The sequence below is a fragment of the Oreochromis niloticus genome, linkage group LG9 (assembly GCF_001858045.2).
Source record: "Oreochromis niloticus isolate F11D_XX linkage group LG9, O_niloticus_UMD_NMBU, whole genome shotgun sequence".
Lineage (NCBI taxonomy): Eukaryota > Metazoa > Chordata > Actinopteri > Cichliformes > Cichlidae > Oreochromis > Oreochromis niloticus.
In genome coordinates, this window is record NC_031974.2 from 16,904,872 (window position 1) to 16,923,540 (window position 18,669).

General features: G+C 41.6%; 1 protein-coding gene across 1 annotated transcript; it reads right to left on the bottom strand.

Annotated features, from left to right (window-relative positions):
* Positions 1-4,678: 4,678 nt before the first annotated feature.
* On the bottom strand, positions 4,679-15,837 carry htr5ab (5-hydroxytryptamine (serotonin) receptor 5A, genome duplicate b). Its single transcript, XM_003439220.5, has 3 exons — positions 15,583-15,837; positions 11,465-12,239; positions 4,679-9,281 (listed from the first exon to the last, which is right to left on the bottom strand). Exons 2-3 carry the CDS (start codon positions 12,170-12,172, stop codon positions 8,949-8,951), a joined length of 1,041 nt encoding a protein of 346 aa, XP_003439268.1. The 5' UTR covers positions 12,173-12,239; positions 15,583-15,837; the 3' UTR covers positions 4,679-8,948.
* Between the last annotated feature and the right edge of the window lie 2,832 nt (positions 15,838-18,669).

Below are 18,669 nucleotides of genomic sequence, written 5' to 3' on the forward strand. Positions count from 1 at the left end.
TTGCAGCTTCTAATGATGCTCATCTCTGTAAAAGACCATAAATATGTCTTCAGAGGGTTTCAAATGAAGCAAGGTGGTGTTTGGCGCCATGCAGTCAATTTCAATATGTGTCACTGTGCTATAAGCTCCCCTGAATATGAATGCATTGAAACAATGGAATGCAAAACAAAGGCTGTTTTCCCCTGGGACTCGTGGTGCTAACATACGAGCTGTAATGCAGGCTCCGCTTGTTCCAGCAGAGGTTGGGTCAGCATGGCTCCTAATGCAGCACTGAATCCTTGTTAGAGTACACACCTGGGAGGATTTTCTCAGTAAAATCCTAAGCAAGTCACACACACGCACACACACACAAAAGCCACTGGAGCTCCTGGTCACGCTGCTTCCACCCTTGTCCTGATCATCAGCCGTGGGTAATCAACCACAGTCTGTTCTTGTGCAATTGATCTCATTCATATTGTAATGCTTCTTCAAGGGAATTCAAAACCAGAAGCTCACACACTCAGTGCATATAATGTGAGTAATGATAAAAGCGCCGACATGCACATCATCAGACTTCAAAGAGGCGCCTGCAAACATCCTGTGGGCTGATTGAGAGGGAGGGCAGAAGGAATGACAATACATTCTGTTCTTTACCAAAGTGCCACGCACTTGTGCCAAATGACGTCCCCCTCCTCCTTGATTCCAGTTTCAGAATGGCTCGCTTGCCAAGAGAAGTGCCTTCACTCAGGCATGACATTGCTGTTTCTGGGACTGTTTCATAAAAACTTTGCCAAGGATTTCAGCTCTGAATCAAACCTGAGTAGACTGCACAAAACACATGCTTGCAGAGGTGGAAATGTGCACAAATTCAGAAATGTAACCGGCAGATGGTTTCTGTTCTTCCTGTTTGTGTTTTATACAAGGGAAATTGGAAGTGGCAAGTTAAAGGAGAGCAGACTTGCTGGGCATGTTTCAGGACTTTCTTGGTGAAGAAACAAACATTACCACATGCCTTTCTTTGACTTAGCACCATATAACCTACTGACTGGGAATCTTCACAGATATGTACTGAGCTTTCTTTGAGCCTTGGTGCCATAGCAACAGAGCATGAGGGCGTTTAGGTTTATCATTTCTGAACTGATGAAGCGCTGAAAAATCGGGGAATCACCTGCTTCTGCCTTCGATCTCCTGCAGTGGAATGATTGAATATCAGCGACGCAACCACTCCTCATCTGTGTTTGTATGCATAAATATACATGTCTGTGTCTGCCTCCCTGATGAACACACACTGAGACTCCCCACATCTTGCCATTTACCCACTCTGAGCAATCACCCCCATGAATTAGTCTGGTAGTGAGTTCAAGCAATCTCGAAATAACAACGCCACCTGCCTAATCTCATCGGGAGCCAGCTCTCTTGTATCAGCATTTAGACTCATCAGCCTGTGAAATGTCTCTTTTTCATTCAAGTCCTCTCAAAGATCTCTCTGCTCTATCTCCATGTATGCATCGGTTGAACCAAGCCCAGTCGGGTGTTAAATTAAAATGCAGACAACCAAACAACACTAAATGTATACAGCTATATTTTTTGTTCTTTTTATTCCACCTCAGCTCAATTAAAAAAAAAAAAATCTTATTGCTGTGATGCTACATGAAAAGGATGTTTAGAAAGAACTGAAGTTGGCACATAATGGAGGACATTATGAGAAGAGGATGCAGTACCACTTAAAAAGACTTAGAATGCAGAACAATGAAGAGAAGGAAGTAAAAATATTTAAATGTCACAGTCTTGTCAAAACTCATCAGTGGCGCCGTAGCTCGGCAGTATCTGCTTTATACATAGAGCGTATTAACTATTCATGGCCTTGCAGAGATTGTTATTATTGTGTATGAGTGAAAGGGGTCAGAGACAAAAAGAAGCCCCAAAAATCCATCAGTTCTTAGTCGGAGATGACGTTGAGGACATTACTTGTGTTTAGACAAAAGACATGAGTCAGCGCACAAGATTTCTTGACAGCGTTTTCTTTCAGGTTCCTAATCTTTTCCCTTTAAGTCTTCACCAAAGCATTTTACATTCACATCCCATATACTTGACAATAAAATACCAGCTTCATTATGGGCTGGCTGTTTAAAACTGAGGGCGCACTTTATTGTTAAAGTGATGCCAGCATGTTGGCTGGTTGTGCAGCCACAACAGTACAGCCAGAAATGTTTAAATATTCATTAGACGGTTTATCCTGAAATTTTGTGCATAAATTGTGTAACTTTGGTATCCCTGGCAACATAGTTGCTTGAATGAATGAGTTGCATATTTTGTTATCCACATATATTCTCATGCTACAGATTGCATGTAAATCATCGCGTGGATACCATCAGATCCTGATGGTATCACAGCCATCTTATCTTTATGCATCACATGGCCAACAAGAGCGAGATGAGGATTGAGGATGATGCTTGAGATCTTCGGGAGGTGCATGTAGATGATTTAGGGTGGCACGAAGCATGCGAGTGCAGGCTCTATCCAATTTGTTGCTCTCAAATTTGGTCAGGGCCCACGATTCACACCCAAAGAGCACCACAGGACTTGAACACTAAGTTTGGCAAGGGCACGAAAAGCTCCTCAAACTTGACTAATTCAGCAGTTGAAGGCACAGACGGTGTAGCCATCTACGGGTTTGACTGCAGAGTGGAACCGGGCAGTGAATACCAGGCAAAAACTGTATTAGCAGTCCTGTTTTCACTTTTGTACATTTCTGCGTTTGTATTATCTTTATTATTTATTTTTGCCTCCCCACTGGTGACAGACATGCCGAGATACTTTATTTTTTCTGTCTGTCCCACATCCCACGTCCCTCCATTTCTCCATCCCTGGTGAGCACAATACCTTCTGCAAAAAAAGACTTTTTCTATTATTCACTGGCACAGCTCAAGGACAGAAGGGAAGATTGTGACCATATTTCATATTTACTGACTTGGGCGCTCATCTGGTAACTGTACACAGATTTGTGTTCTATCATAATCATTTTTACTGGTCAAACATAAACACATTTAATATGTTTGATTTAACATCTTTTGAGTATTTGCAACATGCAGTGTACTGTGTAAGCCTGTCAGATATTGATATAAAATGCAACTTGACTGCTTGGCAATGTAATATAACCACAAGATGATGCTTTTTCCTGCCTTTGGGGTCAAATCTTCATAGAAATTTGTGCTGTCAAATAAACAAAATCTACAAACTCATAATTATTAATTTATGCCGCTGAGTTTTTCATATTGCATCAAAAGCTGATTAAAAATTCCTTAACATTCTTTTTCTTTTTGGTCCAACACAGTGCATCACTGGAGTTCATGTAATGAAATATAAAAGAACAAAACAAAGAAAGCTAAAAAAATGTAAAAAAAATCCAGTAAGCAGTGTCCATCCCTTTTGTGGCTTGAGGCGAAAAAAGATTTATCAGCTTGTACCTCCTCTGGAGTATTTCAGAATTTCCAATTTCTTCATTCTCCCACAGTCACTTCTGTTTTTGCCCCCAGAACCTGAATTAAAAGCAAGCAAAAGGGTGAAGCGGAGGGTGAGAAAGCGTCATTCCGATCACACATACATACATGTGCTCTCTCCCTCCCTCACCAGGATTTTCTTCTCCGCAGTCCTGCTGTGCAGTTTCTATTTGGATGAAACCGAGCTGCCACGAGATAACAAGTGGAACAAAAACACAGTCACAGAGTCAACCTCAGAAAAGAAGAGACTGAGTCCAATTTGTTGTTGAGATAAGAGAGTCATGGCAGTATAGGACATCTCGTCCTATCTGGTCACTCTATGCTGCGAGCCACACCACATGCAGTTCACCCATTACCTCAGGTCTGGTCTATTGTTACCAGAGGCTGTGGTGGCAAACTAGGGACAAGCTTCTTTACTGGTAGACACATATATTAGAGTGGATATAGCAAGTTTAAAAAAAAAAAAAAGCTCTAAAAGCTTGCACATATGCATAAAATAGCTGTAATATAATAAATAGGTGTTGGTTGCAAGCTCCAACCATTTTTCCATATAATTTTATATATATATATTTTGCTTTGCTGTGGTAGGAGAGTACATTTAATCACTGTGCACGTGTCACGAAGGGGCTTGCTGCAACTATTACTGCAGCTATTACTGCGAAATTCAGTAGCTAAAGCACAGGTTTGCCTTGCCAGAGGCATCAGGTTCTAATCCTAAGTCAGTTTAGGCAGGCCACATTTTCATGTATGCTGTCTTCCCTGGACACGGATGAATATGCTCCTTTGAACAGCAGCAGGCTCTCTGCTGGCGCTCAAATGTGCATGCTGGCAGTGGCTCCATAGAGAGTTAAAGACATGCCAGTGCCTGTTTATAAAATGACCCCAGTGGCTTGGCAGTGATTGAATTCTTACCAAAACTAAAATGCTGCAAAATTCTTTCTTAATGATATTTTCTTTTCCCCAGCTCGCTTTATGCATTATTCCAGGCAAGTGCATGCCAACAGTTAACAAATACCTAGCAGTGTGCCTCGTGGCTCAGCCTCTACAGCTGTTACTTTCATAAATTAAACAGAAGTTGTGAACTTGACTCGCTTTATCACAAACGGAGTGTTTGTTTGTTTATTGTTAATTTTATCATCCAAGGCTTGTGTGCAGCAGAGCATGCGCAAATGAAAAAAAGGCTGACACAGTTGAACATGATGGTTTGGTTTTTTAATTCTTTTTCTGAATAGGACACACGGAACAGATGGTAAACAGGGCCACTTTGCATTTCCTGAGCTGGGTCATAACACACACAAAAAAAAAGAAAAGAAAAAAGAGGGGTGAAGAATCTAGAGATTTTATTGATTAGCACGAAGTTAATCAATGAAAGAATCCCAAAGGATGATATTTACCAGAGAATATCACAACGAATGTAATAACAATCAGCATTTTTCTTCATGCATTTTCTTTATTCATCACAGAATATTGTCAGCTGGGGGTTTTTTTGCACTTTATCATCTTACCACATCAGATTAAACGTGGGAAAAAAGAGAACATTTCATGGCAATGGTGCAAGAAACCTTAAAGATGTTCTCCAGTACTGTGCAAAAGTCTTCAGCCACCCTTATTTCTTTATATTTTGCTTCTAAGGAGATAGACGTTGCTGCAGTTTCTTAAAGTGGTCTTGAGAATAACTGAGATAGTTCTCCAGGCTATCTGAAGATCTTTCAAAGTTTTTTCTTTGGCCATTGGCTGTTTTTTCACTCATGTTCAGTTCAGTCCAGTGGAATTTTCAGAAGAATGTGTTTTGTTTGTTTGCTTTTCATCAAGCCACTGAACACTGACCTATGAATAATTCAAGCATAAAAAAGGCACCTAGCTCAAGGGAAGAACCAGTGTTGTATCTACAGATAACAGACGACTTAGCAAAGAACCAAATTTAAAAGGTGTCTTTAGGCACTTTGTTACTAGCAGCCTGTTGCAAAAACTGTCAATCATGTTTCCACTTCTTTTGCTGAATCCATGATTTATGCCCAAAATAACAGTCTGACAGGTAGAAAATAGTATTTTTGCACCAATGATGTGATTCTCAGCTGAAACCTTGGCGTATATTGGTGTATATACAGTGTGCTTTGTGTCCTTAAAAAATTTGAGGAAACTGACAAAGTGGAGGACTAAGTGTCAGGCCTTAAAAAAACTATCGAAAACAGATGGACGGTATGTTAAAGTCATGCTGTTAAGAAATAAGGAACACATCCAGCAAAGACCTGACACAGGACCTGAGAGATGCATCTGGCCCTTCAGTGAATCCATCTACTGTTCACTGAAATGATCTCAGTGGAAGAGTGGCTAACAAGAAGCCATTCTTAAGGAAGGGAAACAGAGGGAAAAGGTTCAGGTCTGCCATATTGCACCAGAACTGGACTGAAAATCAGTGGCAGCAGGTCTTAGTAATGATTCAGATTTGAAATTTTTGGTTCAAATTGTCTTCAGAGGTCAGGAGAAAGGTACAACGTCGAGCATCTACAGCCATCTGTAAAACTGTGGAGGAGCTGTCGTGGCTTAGTGCTTCACTTCAGTCAGTCTTGTTGTTGATCCCGACAAAATTGATAGAATTATGAAAACAGAAAATATTTTGAGCCATATTATCTGGACAATGTCTGGCTTCTTCTTTCAGCACGACAATGATCCCAAACATTAAAGCTCTTTGAAGCAACTGTTGTTGTGATTGGATACAGAAATACAATTAAATTGAACTGAAACACACCGGCAGTGCAGTAAAACCTGAACAGAAAAACACAAAGAGGAACACTGATCATTGATCAGTGTTCCTCTGGTCATTGATCGATCTCCCCAGAGCCCGGACCTCAGCATTACTGAAGCAGCTTTGGATCATCTTGAGAAAAAATAGAAGACAAGGCAGCCAACATCCAAAAAAGAGTTTTCAGGAAACCTGGAAAACTATTCCTGAAGAAATGAAAAGTTTCCCAAGAGAGTTCAGGTTGTGCTGAAGAAAGGCGTTCAAACCAAATATTGACTTTCAAGATCATTAGAATTGTCCAAACTCAGATTTTGCATTAATGTTTGCACATCTCAATAATTCACTGCACCTATTTCTGACATTTCCTAACAAATTATTTAAAAAAATGTGGGGCAGCTGAAGAATTTGCATAATACTGTAGGGCATTTTATTTTTTTATCGAAAATCCATTTCTCATATGTGATTCCTCACAACACAGTCTATTTCACAAAAAGTAAAGGTTCATTAACCGATTCCACAGTGGGGAATGATTATGTAGAAAGTAATTTGTGCAGGAAAACAGGGGAGTCATACAAAAAGACCTAAAAATGGAAAACACTATTAAATCAGCTCTATCATCTCTGTGTTTTGTGTCGGTTTTTTTGAGCTGCTCAGGGATGTTGGTCACTTGACACGAGGTTTTCTTACTCCTGTAACCCTCATACTACAGTATAATCAAGTTTAACGCCTCTATTTTTATAGCTCAATTCAATTCCGACTGACGTGTTGGAATCTATTATTGTGATAATGCTTTGAGCAGCTTTACAACAGTCAAAAGATCTTTTGTATCCATCTGTTATTGGAATAGGAGTAAGATGTGATCATTTGTGGCTGCAGCTCCTCAACAAAGGATTTATTCAAACAAATGAAAATAATGTCTTGTGTGGCTATTTTTCTCCGCTTTCATAAAACTCTCACTAGTGTGTAGACAAAGTGCAAGAAATATTAGTGTGTAGCTCGTCAGCATTAGAGGACAGAATGCACATTTATCAGCAAGCATGTCTGAATGAATTTTATGTGATACCACAGCGTGTATCTAGCTAAAAGGTAGACGTTTTTCAACAGTTTTCCTAGAGGGTTGTGTACTACAACCCATCTTTTCTATAATTAGATTAAATCCTTTGCTTGAGATGTTACTGACGATGAGTATTTTGATGTGTTACAGCACAAAATCCCCAGCAGGTTCTCAATTTATCATTTATGAAGTTCAGCTCGCTCAGCTCTACCCGACTTTTCTGAAATTTTATTCCAGCTCTACTTTTTAATCTCAGCAGGCTCACACATGATGAAATTGTTGACAAGCACGTTAACATGCATTTCTCGTTAACAAGCTTGAAATGAGCGAGACGGGAGAAAGCTAACATGTAGACAGTGCCGTACCTGCTGCTGCCGCCGCAGCACAAGCAATTTATTTTCCTTCTTGCAGACATATTAGCTCAGTCCAGCTGTGAGGTTACTTTCTCTAATAGACAGACCAAAAAAACTGAAAGACTTTTCTTTTTTCTTCTTCCAAACACAGTTTCTGGTTATCATTATAGACTACATAAAAATAGATGGGACCTCTGGGTTTTTATGGCTCATTTATGCTTGCCAGATTGGTCTCTTTGCACAAAAAGAGTGATGTTGCTACAGCTCCTACCATCTATGGAGCCAGTATGCTCGCCGTAACCTTTAGTGTTTTGCCATTGCCGCAAAATCATCATACGGCAAGCATAAACGGATGCGGCTGTGCGATTCCTGTCAGTACACAAAGTGACCAATGTGGCAGGTATAATGGGGCCCTTATATAAGTGCTGAGGGCACAAGTACTCGCCGCATAGTTCTCCTGAACAACAGGTGTCGGCCTTCAGACAGAACCTCCACTGCAGTGCTGGTATAAGAGGAGAGGTCAAAACCAGACGCAAAGAAGCCTCCCTCTGTAAAATCTGTGACTCGCCAAGCTTCCGTACTTATATATCATTAAAATGCTGCTAAAACACTGATTTGTGTCTTGACCCTGGCTGCGGCACCTGGTTACAAAAACCCAGAGGTACTCGAACAGCTGAAACAACACCAAAGGGTGTGCCAGCACTGATGATGACACTTTTGGCCCATGGTGCCATTCGTGGCTGTGAGAACTGTGTCTAAATGCGCTCTCATAGTGTTTAAATTCTTTAAACCTGCATCTTTCCTACTGGCCAGCAGCGAACAACTTCTCTGGTTGTGATAAGTAGTCAGACTGTACAGCACTCCATGAGAACCCACCCACCCCCACCCAATGTACACTTGAGTTACAGCCTCAGTAAACATTTTGCTACTGAGTTCTTGGTCTCTAGTGCTATTTTCAAATCCTCTCCAAAGCAGCATGGTGTTCATTTTAATAACTGTGGTCCCATTTATAGCAAAAATAGACAATAATGCTGGGTACGGTTTTGGGCACTGCTTGCATAGCGTCCTGGGGTTCAGGAGACCCATCCAACACTTCTGCCACCTCTGGTTTCCAAAAACCAAACTTGCAGTCACCAAAACACTGAACTCCCGGCTTCAAAACATTAGTCTACAGCCCATCATGGTGACTGTTATATACAGTGTTAGGCTACCATCCATCTGATAGTGATTGAGTAGCCGACACAGATTCGTCATGAGAAGTAGGCTAACACTGTGGAGCAGATGCTGGTGTAGCGTGTCGGCTAAGCTTGCAGAACGGCTTATCGCTGCCTGGAAAAGAGGTTCCTCAGGGCATTGTTGTAGTTCTTATTAAATGCGGTGTATATAAGTGGGTTAAAGAAGGAGTTGGAGTAGCCCAGCCACAAGAAGATGCTCTTCCAGATAGGTGGGATGTCGCAGGAACACAGTGGGACGATGAGCTCGGTGATGAAGAAGGGGATCCAGCAGAGCACAAACACGCCAATCAGAATGCCTACCATCAGCGCAGCCTTCTTCTCCTTCTGCTCGCGCCATGTGTCCCCGTCTGTCTGGAAGGTCACGGTGGCGTGGCGCACAGTAAACACCATCTGGGGCTGCTGTGTCTCCTCCTTTACCTAGGAGACAGCCGATCAGGAAATAAATCACTTAACCCATTGATTTATTAATCGATCTGGGAAATCTGATTAACTCTTAAATAAGCAAAGCAATGTCTTTAACAACGCAGGCCAGAGATAAGCAAATGTGGAAGTGAAAATGTTGAGGCTGCTCAACAGAAGATGGATATTAGGCTGGTGGGGAAATGGTGTGTGGATCAACTGGTTGATCAGCAAGCCAAAGTTATTATTCTTTCATTTCACACGCACGCACACACACACACACACACACTGAGAATATAAAGCCAGAGCCGTGTTTTAATCTGCAGTTTCCAGAAGCCCATTTTCTCCATTTTGCAAACACAACGCACAGCCAGGAAGAGAAATGTCAACATTTATCCTCTGACTTTCTCCTCTCTTACTGTCGCCTGGTGCATCTCAAGGCCGATGTTATTTCTTGTTCATCCGGTTAAGTTCAGGTCGCAGCATTTATAAAGACAAACTATCTGTCGAAATGCGTTGGAAGAAAAGCAGAAAGGACAACAGTCTACACTGTTGTGTCCTGTACAACATTTAAGCAAGAACCTGCACTCCGGTACAGGAACTTTTACTCTCTGGAGTAAATTTAGTTGAATCAATACAGGTCACTGTACAATATAAGTGATGAGATAGACGAAGCAAATCCTTTTACAACAGAGGCCAGGAGTTAAAAGCATATTGCCGCTGGCATGGGGGCTTATAATTTAAGAAATGGTTCAATATAATAGTAAAAGATGCAGCTGCTAAAATGGGCACTTATATAACTGCAAGTATGCCTTTATATACAGCAGGTGAATGAGTCTAAGATGTGTAAAAAGTTCAAGTTTTTAAACGTTTAATCCTATGATTAATCCTTAGGTAAGTTTAAGCGATTGCATGAGGTAAATATCAGCGTATTAGACTAGAATCTGTTTCATGAATGCACAGGGGCAAGAAGCTGGCTTACAGCTAATGTTTGTGCAGTTATTTTATGTTTGGGCTAAAATATAAAATACTGTCAACACAGTTTGACAGTAAATTTTTACTGAAAGCTTGAACGCAGTCCAAAAGACTGATGCATTTGGATTTGTGGAGTCATTCAAGCCATTTTCTGGAGCCAAATAATATGGCTTTTGGCATCCTCAAGTTATTTGTGCAACTAGGTCAGGAATCTTACCTCAGTGAACTCTATTTCTGGTGCATTGTGTGTTTATGTATGTGTGTGAGTGGGTGTTTTTAATGGATCAGTGTAGGAAGTTTATTATCTTGGATGCTGATGCCACTGCTCACATCATACATTGGTGCAGGCACACTGGAGGGCTCGGCGTATGCTTGGAAATGATTAGAGTAAACTTTGGTGAAATACTGAGAGACATAAAACGTAACCAGTGGTGGATATGTCTGTGGAAAACAAAAATCACAAATTAGACATATTCCGCGTTGTATAATTGCTATAGCTGGTTGAATGATTGTCTGTGTAATGAAACTTGACACGAATGTTCATCAAAGCAATAACAGATGTGGATCATTTACTGGGTGATCGGCCCTCCTTGACCAAGAGTTAATAATTTTGTCACACCTGCATAACAAATGTGTATCTTGAGGAATTGGGAAAATTATGGACATTACATAAATGAAATTAATAAATGAGATAAATAAAAACAAAATTTGTTTTTACTTCTGTGGCTGCTTGCTAAGGCCTGAGAATCCCTGGATGCTAAATGACTTTATAAGTAGCCTTTCACAGTTTAAGGAAAAGGATTGTTTTTGTAAGACTGTAAAAGTAGCATAATCTCTCACTGATGTGTTGTAAATCTAAGTGAAAAGAAAACTTCCCTGATTAAATGTTTGCTTAATGGAGACCTTTTTGTATCTGCTGATTATAATAACACCAAAGGCAGATGCATGTTTCATGAAAGATGCCGGAGGTAGTATTTATAGTTTTCTACCTTCTTCCTACGCACATTAACAGTCTGATGGTGATGAGCAGGATGGCTTTATGCTCACACACCGGATACTTATGTTTCCCTGATCACATCAGAGTAATTTATCAGCCAATATTAAAAAAAACTGCACAGCAATCCATATTTGCAGGTCAGGGGCAATAGCTGGTTGATGAAGGAAAGGGAGAGCAGTGATACTGTAACCTACGTGAGGAGTTATTATATAAAAATTAAAGTAATTACCTCAGCCATGGGTGTGATTGTGTTGGACTTGCGGGAGCCAATCCGAAACTTGGCAGCCTTGTAGATCTTCCAATAAACAAAGAGAACCACACAAAGAGGGAGGTAAAATGCCCCAAAGGTGGAGAAAATGGTGTAGGAAGGCTCCTGGCTCACCTGGCACTTCATCCCCTCTGAGTAAGTCTCTCCCCAGCCGAAGAGCGGTGACAAGGAGATGATAGAGGACAGCAGCCAAGTGAGCGCTATCATCACATTGGAGATCTTTTTGCGTGTCTTGAGTGTGTACTCCAGGTGCCTGGTGATGGACCAGTAGCGGTCCAGCGCAATGGCCGTCACGTTCCAGATGCTGGCTGTGCAGCAGAGCACGTCGAATGAGATCCACACCTGGCACAGGACGCGCCCCAGTTTCCACAGTCTGCCGTTCAGCTCGTGGACTAGGCTTAGGGGCATGACCAGAGCAGCCACCATCACATCTGAGATGGCCATCGAAGCCACCAGGTTGTGGGGCACTCGGTGAAACGTTCTCACCCTCAGGATGGTGACCAGCACCAGCAAGTTCCACACGAAGGTGGCCACCACCAGCATCGCCAGTAAAGTGAGAGTGAGAACGCTGAAGACGGAAAAGGGGCGGTAGATGTTTCCTCCGGAGTCATGGCCGTCCAAAGCTCCAGTGAAGTTGACTGTGAGCGTGCTGGTGTTAGGGTACGTCATGGTAGCTGCTCACAGCCCTGCAGCCAAAGACGATTCAGCGACAGCGTCTGCAGACAACTCATGCATTCTGCAGCAGGGTGAGAGAAAAAGACACAGATTTAAACCTTAACAGTGCACTACACACTAAAGGTTAAAGATGCAGTGCTCAAATAATTAGTAGCTTTTACTTCTGGGTTTGCACGAGTATGCAAATGCACTAGTCTGCACCTATGTGTCATTGACCAAAGAGGTAGTTCAGTGATTTGTTCACAATAGTAAAAGGCACTTGAGCTCCTCATTTCAGTTGTCGAGCAACCTGCCTACAACTTTCAAGTGCAATTTCATCTGCTGTTAAAAAGGCTCAAAAGTACTCGGGGACATCTCTGGTTCAGGAAAAGGCCATAAATATTCAGTTTTATCATCCCACTGCTGTCCTTTGATTTCCATCAAAGTCAGGCCTGTTGCACAATGGACAGTTTTAAGTGGAGTCTTTGTTGCAGACTCATTTGGGAAGATCTCGTTTTCATTTTTAATTGAGAGATCCCACCGTTAAGCATTGCGGAGCTGTGTGCTTTCTGTTGTCGCAGAGAGGGGAATCTGTTTCACTTTGAACGAGACTGTGTGGTTGAGAGACCCTCCGCATTACCATACAACTGTCTCAGTTTCTCGGAAATGAAAAGATTTGACATGCCAGCTCTATCAATAGATTCACAGGAGAGGCTCGGCGAGCTGCTCTACACAATTTACAACAGTGCAGAAACAATGAATCCTAAAACACCAGCCACTTCAACTCTGACAGCTGGCTGTTTGTAAAGTATTGATCTGTACAGCTCGCAACTACTGTAAACACTCTGAAGAGACCGACTCCCTCACAAGAGAAAAAGTTCGATAAATCGCCACATTACCAACAAACTTTAAAAATATACAAACGCATTTGCCTAAAATTAAAAATCTATGCTGGTTTGTTTATCCACAGGACTCTGGTATGATAGCCAATACACATCTGACTCACAGGAGCCTCATTTTTAGCAGCATCTCTTGGGGCAATAATGATTTCATGCATCGTGTTTTGGGAGACATATTCAGACAAACCTAATTTAGCAATGTTAATTTTAGTCATTAATCATAAGTCCTTATTTATACATTCGCAGTTTAAATTACTCTTCCTGCTTAAGCATATTCCTATGACTTATTCTGTCTTTCGGGAATCCTCCCAAGCTTTTTAAAAGCACAGATCACAGTTTCTGAGCTTGACCCAGTGTACCGGAGCCTTTAAAGCAGATTTGTACCCGTGATGTGGAATATTGAATAAAATCATTCATTTTGCATGGCTCTCCTTCAAGTTCTGGGTTTTTTCTACAAGGTCTTGAAGCAAAGTGTCGATAATGACCACAACTAATGCACATAATACTGCTGAAATAATTGGCTGTAACTGAGTTTTTTATTCATTTCGTTTTAATTACAGAATTTAATCAGTAGGATGAAAGTTTTCTGGCTGTTTGGCTGCATTACTTTTGGCTATATTATGTAACAATCAATAAGATAAATAAGCTAAAACTTGCCCAAATTCTACCTTTTTTTCCTGTAGTACAACCAACCAAGAAGGGTAACTAAAATAAACTCTGTGAAATGCTTCATTCATGCTTCTACACCCAAGGGGCCGTGTCAGATTGAGTTACCTTTTATCAATCACTGGGCTTTATGAGTAAGGCCCGATGGGTAATAACAACACAGGCCACGTCTCTATCAGTTTCTATACATAACTGACATGTGACACTGTCTCTTAGCATCACAATCAATCCCCTCTAATCAAAGGTTTCACCTCAAGCACACCAATGGGCTCTGTGCTCTCTCTTCTCTCCGCTCCTATTAACAAGCCTAATAGCCATGAAATTGGACAACTGTTATGAAAGGAAGAGGCAATCAAAACATGCGCCATTCGGCAAAGCAATGCTGCAGTTTCTCCAGGGACATCACAGGCCAGGTGTCTCAAAAGACGGCTGCCACTCACTCAAAGTCTGAGACACAGGGCAGAAAGAATAAAAAAGACAACAAATGCAACTGTATGTGTAAGCATATGGGAGAAGAGCGAAGAGGGAGACACTGGCAGAAAAGTCTAAGATAGCAAAATCAAAGCATGAGAGCTGAATAGATCTCGTTTTTAATGTTATTCCACACAGCTGTGTTGGGAAAATGTCAGTTCAGGTCAGATGTTGTCTTAATACTTGTGCCAGCTGGTTCACTGAGCATATTCGCTTGCCATCCTTTTGGGGATTTTACTTGAGAAAAGATCTGTCTGAGAAGATCTGTACACAGCATACTTTGTGGTAGGAGGACCAAAGTGAAATGATATTTATAACCGTGACGAATTTTCATGATCGTGACAGACCTGCGGAAGATAATGCAGTTCAAATGAACAAATCTATCTGCATTTGAAATCTGTTTCTGAACTTCAGGCTCTTTTGAAGGATAACCACACTGCAACCAGTACTGCAGCAATCAAGAAGCCATTCCTTTATTTGATTGGGGGCAGCAAAAATAGAAGAATGCCTTTTATACGTTTGCTAAGATTGCTTTTTATTGTTGCACTTATTTCTGACCTCCTGCTAGGTCGTAATGTAAAAGGGAAAGAGTTTTGCTCTGCCTTTATTTATGCTGCTGATTATATGTGTTTTTTTTAATACTTCTGCAATCAGCTTGCAATTTTAAACAATATATTCCCTGGATTGCTCCAGAAACAGAGCCAGGTAAGAAAGGATTTTTTTTTTCATTTTCACCTTTGTGTCCAAAAGCACTTCCACAGCCTTTTGATTAAATCTGCAAGAGTGTGAATGACATACTCGTTGTGTTAAGCTCGCCACTCTGAAACTGTTGTTATATATCCACTTGTTATACAATTTTCCCCATGGGGAATCTCGGAGCTGACATTTGGAGGTGTATGGAGGGGAGCGATGTAGATGTGTCCTCTGACTTGAGTGATAATAAAAGCACAAGGCAGCATAAAGCAAACCTCTAAATCTCTTGTGCGTTCAGCACCTCTACCATGATTTCATACCAGTCTAATCTCTCTCTTTCTCTGTGGGTCTCCTTTTTTCCAAATCCTCGGATCACATGGTCTTTACAACTCTTTATGTGGTTCTGTGAAATTTACGGCAATTTGACAAAAACAATCAAACTTTACCATTTTAATAGTCAGAAATCTCATTTCAGTGGAGATCACTTGTCCCGTGAGGTTTCCTATCTGCGCTCGTCTCTGCTTGCAGACGATAATCAAGCCAAGACACTTGTTACACATCACCTCACAAAACGCGTCCCCACTTTTGAACTCCAGTGTAAAAGGAAATTATAGCCCTGTTGCTTGTTAGAAAAGAAGAAAGGAAAAAAAAAACCCTGGGCGGCCAATGATTCGTATCAATTCATTGTTAACTCACCCCGTTGCCAGATACGCGTCCAGCACAAGACCAGCTCTGCTCGCTCTCCATCGTATTTCACTTTGCTGCTCTGTCAGAGGAGTGATTGAACCGCCTCGCTCAGTGCGGATGACAGCAGAAGCACACCTCGCACTGAGGATACAGAGGCGCTGGAATGAACCACACTGGTGGTCTGGAGGGGGAACTGAGTGCACTCAAATGATAAGCACTGGCTTTTCCGGGCGTGCGGGAGGCGTGCGCGCGCGCGTGTTTGTACGAGGGAAGCGCTTTATTTTGAGATGCGCGTGGTGCGCGAGGAGACGACGTCTCGGGCCCGTCAGAGTTTTCATCCTGCTCAGAAAACATTCCCTCTCGCTAATTAGTCTTACTCTGCAGGGATCAGATGTGGCTTGAGGAGACACGGCTCATGCTGCTTTATGATGGATGATATTCGTGCCACCACCACTCCCGTGGCATTTCCTCTAACCCACACCATCTTGATTAATCCATATTTCGCGGAAAGTAATTCAGATCCAATTTGTGTGCAGGATCGCGGCTGTGTACAACTTGTAATCGAGTTTCTCTCGACTGGGCTTTGTGGAATACCCACTGGGAAACTTCATTTGTCCCGCGAAAATGGCCTGAGAAAATGATTAATTTAATTAAATCATCACAGTCAGCACCAGAACACTGCGAGGCTGTTTAGCCGGCCATCTGTCACTTAAGAATCTATTGGTGATGGTTCCATTCGGATACAAAACAACTTTTCTTCTTAATGGTGATTGCCTGCGAAAAAATAATAGAGCTGTAGGTGGACAGAGAAAGGTTCTCCCGTCAGATTTTATAATGTCAGGCTGTGAATGAGACTGACATCAAGCTATCAAGAAATATATTAGAAGTCGTCTGAGCAATGCCTTAGCTATAAAAAGAACAGCAGTCCCTACAGTGACTGATAATAGGCTTACCCATATAAAAATTGTGGTTTCAGCACCATGGTCAGCAACATAACCCCCACATTTATTTATTTATTTATTTATTTTTAGAAAATAATATAGCATCATAAATAAATTCAGTTTGTTTCAGCACAAGATTCAGCAGCTTACAGGTAACACTTACCTCCTCCTAATCCTTGAGATTAGCTTGAAACTGCTCGAGCAGAGTAAGTGTGGTCTATCACTAACCCTGAAATATGCAGCTGCTTACAGCCAGAGGCACTCTTGGAGTTTTTTTTTTTTTTTTTTAAATCACACCATCTTCTCCTCAAGGAAAACATTTATGTGACTCTACTACGTCCCTGCCTCCTACCCAATCACCCCCTCCTCCCCCTCCCTCTCCTTCCTCCTTAACAGCCCCTTACAGGTGACGCTGAGGCAGAAAATCAAATCAGCTTAGCGGTGGCTTCCGCAGTCACTGCTGAATAACCTGTTTTGCAAAATTGTATCTTGCTAATTATAGAGCTACGAAGGCATTAATGCAGCCCACTTAAAGTGACACTGCAATGTGCTCCTCATTAGAACAGATGATATACTTGCATTTCCAGCTGTTTAGTTTCAAGCTGATGAAAATACACTGCAGTTAATAAAAAAAAGAGCGCCGGATGGGTCTCACATCATGCAGTGTAGTCTGTTCTTCAGTTATTTTCATAACTGAACTGTGCTTTTGTGCGTGTCACTGGAAGAATTACACTGCATCCTGTTCTGAGTTGCTGTGATTCACCTTAAACGTAAACATCAAACTTCCTCCGCTCTCTGTTCCCTCTTATCTGAGGCAAAGGGTCCCCTTTTTTTTTTCTCTTTATTCTCCAGGCACTGTCCTGCAAATCACATCTCTGACCTTGTTACGCCAGACTGCTCCCATCCCCATAAATAGCCAGTCATCAATTATTCCCATTACTACAAGAATTTTATGCTCCCAGTAACTATAACTTTAGGTTGTGGAAAATGGCCAGGGAGAAATTATGATATGGCCTTGGGACAGAGGCTTTGCTGTTAAATCACAGGCTGTGCCTGCGTGTCTGGTTTTCAGTTATTGTGCAGTGAGTGATGGAGTCGTATATACAGAATAGACATACTGATAAACATATAATTTCATTTTAGAGCAACTTCCCTTTGCTATATGATCCTACAGAGTCACATGTGGGTCATTTGTGTCAATGTATTATATATAATAAAAGTGGAACTGCTCAACTGAAGCAGTGAAATGATTTATTGAGCCTTTCAGAGGGTCATAAATGTAATATAGGAGTCCACGTCCCCAACCATCATATTAATAGCTATTCATTGGCTACTCAGTACTTTTTGACACTTTCGCATAATTTAACATGCTATAGAAAGGCGAATGTGCAGAATGTCCTTTTCAGTACACTTCCATAGGTGACACTAAATGATGTGACGGGCTAAATATACTGGTGAATGTAAAATACTAAACTTACACACCTGTACACTGTCAAGGTTCAGTGCCAGCTCTCCTTGAAAGTTAAAGCTAAAGGTCTGCACTGTAACACCCACACCTAATTAAAGCATCTGTATGTCAGTAGCTGGCGAAGCAGGACTGGGTTCAGACAGGCAAGGTGTTCAGCTACGATGTGCTGAGGCGAGCAGCAAGGACCACTAGATGAAGGAAAGGAAGAAGTGATTCAATACATCAAGAAGATGAAGAAGTGGCGGTTCTCTTTCGACAGGCTGTTGGCACAGTACACAGGGAGCAGAAATTGCTGCTCATGAACAATGATCCCAGCTTGTACTAAAAATACAGCCACGGTAAAACGAAAGTGCACATTCCTCCTCTAAGGTTTTACATACCCGGATATGATTAAAAATAAATAAATAAATCTGTAGGTGAGTACAACTTGGCAACACATGCCATATTACATAGCGCTCAGAAGGAGCCCAAACCATCACCCCTCCACCGCTGTGCTTTGCAGTTGGTATCAGGTGTTTTTGCTAATATGCTGTGTTTAGTTTTTGCCACATGTGGTGAGCAAATATCTCCAGTTTGGTTGCATCCATCCAAAGAGCATTATTTGAGAAGGTTAGTGGTTTGTTGCAAATTTGCTGCCACAGTCTTTTTAGAGAGAAGGCGCTTTATCCTGGCAGCTCTTTTAAACAA

Bases quoted from the DNA above. Each gene is read 5' to 3' on its own strand.
- htr5ab (XM_003439220.5), bottom strand. From the start codon at position 12,172: ATGACGTACCCTAACACCAGCACGCTCACAGTCAACTTCACTGGAGCT. The intron at 9,282-11,464 runs GTAATTACTTTA...GCTGTCTCCTAG, and splicing joins CAATCACACCCATGGCTGAG to GTAAAGGAGGAGACACAGCA.